Source organism: Impatiens glandulifera, chromosome 3 (genome assembly GCF_907164915.1).
Source record: "Impatiens glandulifera chromosome 3, dImpGla2.1, whole genome shotgun sequence".
Classification (NCBI taxonomy): Eukaryota; Viridiplantae; Streptophyta; class Magnoliopsida; order Ericales; family Balsaminaceae; genus Impatiens; species Impatiens glandulifera.
The window spans coordinates 56,705,133-56,709,542 of NC_061864.1; the positions used below are offsets into that span (position 1 = coordinate 56,705,133).

The following is a 4,410-nucleotide window of genomic DNA, read 5'->3' on the forward strand; positions in this document are numbered from 1 at the left end:
TTTCAAAACTTTTGATTTTGCTTAAAATGAAAAGGGTTTGCTCATCTACTTCATTTTATTTTTGGTTAAATTAAAATGACTTGTAGTCTTAATGAAAGTTATGGTGCATTGGAATATGTTAGGCGATGAATAAATTGATGACAAATAGTTGGTAATAGTTAATTAGAAGGTAATGGTGCTTTTTTACAAGTTATTACTTAACCAATCAATTTTAATGGGCAAGAAAGGATACTTGAAAACAAGCTCATACTATTTTCTCAAAAAAAAAAAAAAAAAACTCTTTACTTTCTATAATTCTTCTAAGTCTGGTCAAAGTTCAAATCTCCTCCACATCATCATTCAGAAAGCAAACAATATTACCATATGATTGATGAGATGTTTTCCAAAGTGAATCGAAACATTATCCCATTCAATTTCCCGAATGTTTGAAGTTTATGGTTCATTATTAAAGGTTGCCAATGTTCTAACTAGATATCTTATATAATTATTTGATCAATTGTCCAAAGGCCGAGATTAAGAATTTTTATTTTATTTTTTTATGGTAAAAATATGATATTACCTCCTAATTTTTTAAAGATTTTTAATATAATTCACTGTTTGTTTATCTAATTATTAAAAACTTATTTTATCTAAAAAAAAATTTAAGCTCACCCCAAATATTTTTCAAGCCCACCCCAACTTTGAATGCTGGATCCATCCCTGGTTGGAACAAGAGACTACTTTTAGATTCCATTAGTTGTTGTTCAATTGGTGTTAAATATGCTTGATAAAAATCTTAATAGAAAAGATTATTTCTTTGGAAATGTTGGCTTAATAATATATCCCATGACGTGCAATCACGTGACAGTTCTTTTGTCTTCATTCCAAACAAGACTCCATAAGCTTCACATTAGTAATTTGTTGTTGCTTATTTTGTTTATAAATAGCCTTCATCTTCTCTACATTTCAGTGACATGCATGATATATTTTCTTCTGTCATTTAATGGCATTATTAACCTCTTTGATCTCCATACTGATTTTGATATGGTTTACTTCACTTCTACTTAAGAAGTTCTCCAAAAAGGCACAAGCGTTGTTGCTTCCTCCTGGACCGATGGGGCTACCCCTTTTTGGGAGCCTTCCTTTCCTACATCCCGAGCTTCACTCTTACTTCACTGACTTGGCCAAGACCTATGGCCCAATCTTCTCCCTCCGGCTTGGGAAAAAGATCGCCATTGTCATCTCCACTCCCTCTGTGGCACGAGAAGTTCTCAAAGATAAAGACATCATCTTTGCCAACAGAGACATCACTATTGTTGGTAAAGTAGGGTTCTACGGTGGCTCTGACATTTTGTGGAGCCCTAGTGGACCTGAGTGGCGGATGCTAAGGAAAGTCTTCACTCGAGAGTTGCTCAATGGACCCATGGTGGATTTTGTCTACGAAATCCGAAAGAGGGAGATTCAAAAGATGGTCAATAACATTTGGGTCCAGAGAATGTTATCGGTGGATGTTGAGGAAGAGGTATTCATGACGGTGCTGAATGCAATAAGCACGATATTGTGGGGAGATGAGATGACGAAAAGGAGTCTTCGGACTGAGTTCCGACTCTTTGTGAAAGATGTGACGACGATGATGGGAAAAACAAATATATCAGATTTCATCCCAAGTCTAGCTATATTTGACTTGCAAGGTATTGAGAAAAAGATGAAGAGATTGATGAAAAGGTTTGATAATTTTTTTGAATTGGTGATAGATGAACGGACAAGAGAGGATGATAATAATGAGAAGAAAGATTTTCTTCAGGTTCTTTTGAATTTGAGAAAAGGAGGAGGAAATGATAAAACCCCTCTAACCATGACTCATCTTAAAGCAATATTAATGGTATGAATCTATATGCTCTATCATAATAAATTAAATTTATCAAACAAATCCGAAAGGAATCAATTTGGTAATACACCAACATTATTCTTTATGAGACTAGGGACATTCAACTTAAACTATGGTGAAAAAAAATTGAATTTCAAACCATTATTTCTTTTCGAGCTTGTTATAGAGAAGATTTTAGTGTGCTGAGAAGCCAAATATACAAAAGTTTCATTTGTGCATGGTCAAGTGGTGGTGTTAGGTATTTTTATTTGCATGTTATAGATAGTAATAAGTTGAAGTGGTTTAATGTTTTTTGGGAAATAATGATAGATGACTAGATGAGGATAATAATGAGAAATATAATTTCGACAATCTTTTGAATTTGAGACAAAGAGAGATAGATGAACATTTAAGTACCTAGATCATGGAAATTAAAAAAAAAACATACATAATTTATTGCAACATGATCAACATATATATACCCCATTTGTAATATTATAATAACTTGGGCAAGATAAGGAGTTGTATCCCTTGTATCAATATAATAAATACCCTTTTCATTATGTATGCATCTAATTATGGCATTATAAATAAAAATATTTCTAGATCATGATTAAAAGATGGTAAATGGTAATGAAGAACCATGATACACTTGGTTAATACATTCCTGTTAGCATTTATACTTGTTTATTCTCTGATAGGATATGATTATTGGAGGGACGGATTCAACATCGCACATGGTAGAATTTGCAATGGCTGAGATGATGAATAATCCCCATGTGATGAAGAAAGCGCAAACAGAATTAGAAGTCGTGGTGGGAACAAACAATATGGTTGAGGAATCACACCTTAGAAAATTACCTTATTTGTACGCAATCATGAAAGAGACCCTACGCTTACACCCGGGTGTGCCTCTCCTTGGTACACGATGTCCTACTGAGTCTTCCACTATTTGTGGATACACAATTCCCAAGGGATCTTGTGTATTCATCAATGTTTGGGCAATTCATCGAGACCCTTCGATTTGGGAGGACCCACTTATGTTTGATCCTGAAAGGTTTATGAATTCAAAATGGGACTATACTGGAAATGACTTTAACTACTTTCCATTTGGTTCCGGTAGAAGAATCTGCGTGGCCATTCAACTAGCAGAAATAATGTTTTTGCTCTTGTTGGCCTCGCTCATTCACTCTTTTGAGTGGAAAGTGTCTCAGGGCGAGAAAGTAGACTTGGAAGAAAAGTTTGGGTTTGTTCTAAAGAATAAGAAATCTCTTGTTGCAATACCAACACCAAGGCTTTCTAATCCAAATTTATATAAGTAATTGAGCATTTGTAGTTGGAATTGAGGGTTAAAGGGATTTTTATTCATAATTAAATTAAAATATTTAAATATGAAATCAAGAGTAAATGGTTCCAACTTCTAATTATGTTTTTATTATTCTATTTCTTCCATTTAAGTTACTAGTATGTTTGTGTAATGTGCCATGGTGAGTATTTGTAATACAATATTACTGTTAATTCTTGTAATTTGGACAACTATGCAACCAATAAATTTTTATTACTTTTGTGTTATTATAAGTTTGGAAAATAAACTCATGCACATGAACAATATTTTTTTGGGATTTGACAATCATCTATAAATTTACCATTTGTTTGTTTCTTTTCTTTTCCCAGTCAAAGATGTTGGGGGAGTGTTTTGTAATCTTTGAAAATCCTTTTATAATACCCACCCCATAAGTTCTATTCTTCACGTTTTTGGCATGTTTAACACAATTTAAGCATATTTAACACGTTTTAAACATGTCACAAGTGTTTTAAACGGGCCAAAACGTATTAAACATGTCAAATTGCAGTAAATGTGCCAAAGTTAATCAAACGTGTTAAACGTGTCAAAAATGTGTTAAGCATACCAAAACGTGTTAAACACGCCAAAAACGTGAAAAACGTGATAAATGTATCAATAACGTGTTTAAAATGCCAAAAACATATTTAATGTGTTCAAAACGTGTTAAACATGTCAAAAATGTGAAAATGTGTTAAACGTGCCAAAACGTGTGTTAAACGTGTCAAAAAGTGTTAAATATGTTAAAAATATGTCAAATATGTCAAAAGCGTAAAAAAACATGTGAAACGTGTCAAAAACGTGTTAAACGTGCCAAAAACATGATAAACGTGTTTAATGTGCTAAAAACGTTTTCAACGTGTTAAAAACATGAAAAAATGTCAAAAACGTGTTAAACGTGCCAAATATGTGAAAAACTTGTTAAACGTGCTAAAACGTGAAAACGTGACAAAAATGTGGTAAACGTGTCAAAAACGTAAAAAAAAATGTGTTAAACGTGTTAAACTTGTCAAAAACATGTTAAACGTACAAAAACATGGTAAACGTGTTTAATGTGTTAAAAATGTGTTAAACGTGTCAAAAATATGAAAACGTGTTAAACGTGTCAAAAACGTGTTAAACATGCCAAATATGTGAAAAACTTGTTAAACGTGTCAAAACGTGCAAAATGTGCCAAAATGTGAAAAACGTGTTAAACGTGTCAAAAACATGAAAATCGTGT

General features: G+C 32.8%; 1 protein-coding gene across 1 annotated transcript; it reads left to right on the top strand.

The window, feature by feature from the left end:
- The first annotated feature begins 897 nt into the window (after positions 1-897).
- Positions 898-3,168, top strand: LOC124930447 (geraniol 8-hydroxylase-like). Its single transcript, XM_047470789.1, has 2 exons — positions 898-1,861; positions 2,548-3,168. Exons 1-2 carry the CDS (start codon positions 983-985, stop codon positions 3,166-3,168), a joined length of 1,500 nt encoding a protein of 499 aa, XP_047326745.1. The 5' UTR covers positions 898-982.
- Positions 3,169-4,410: the final 1,242 nt, after the last annotated feature.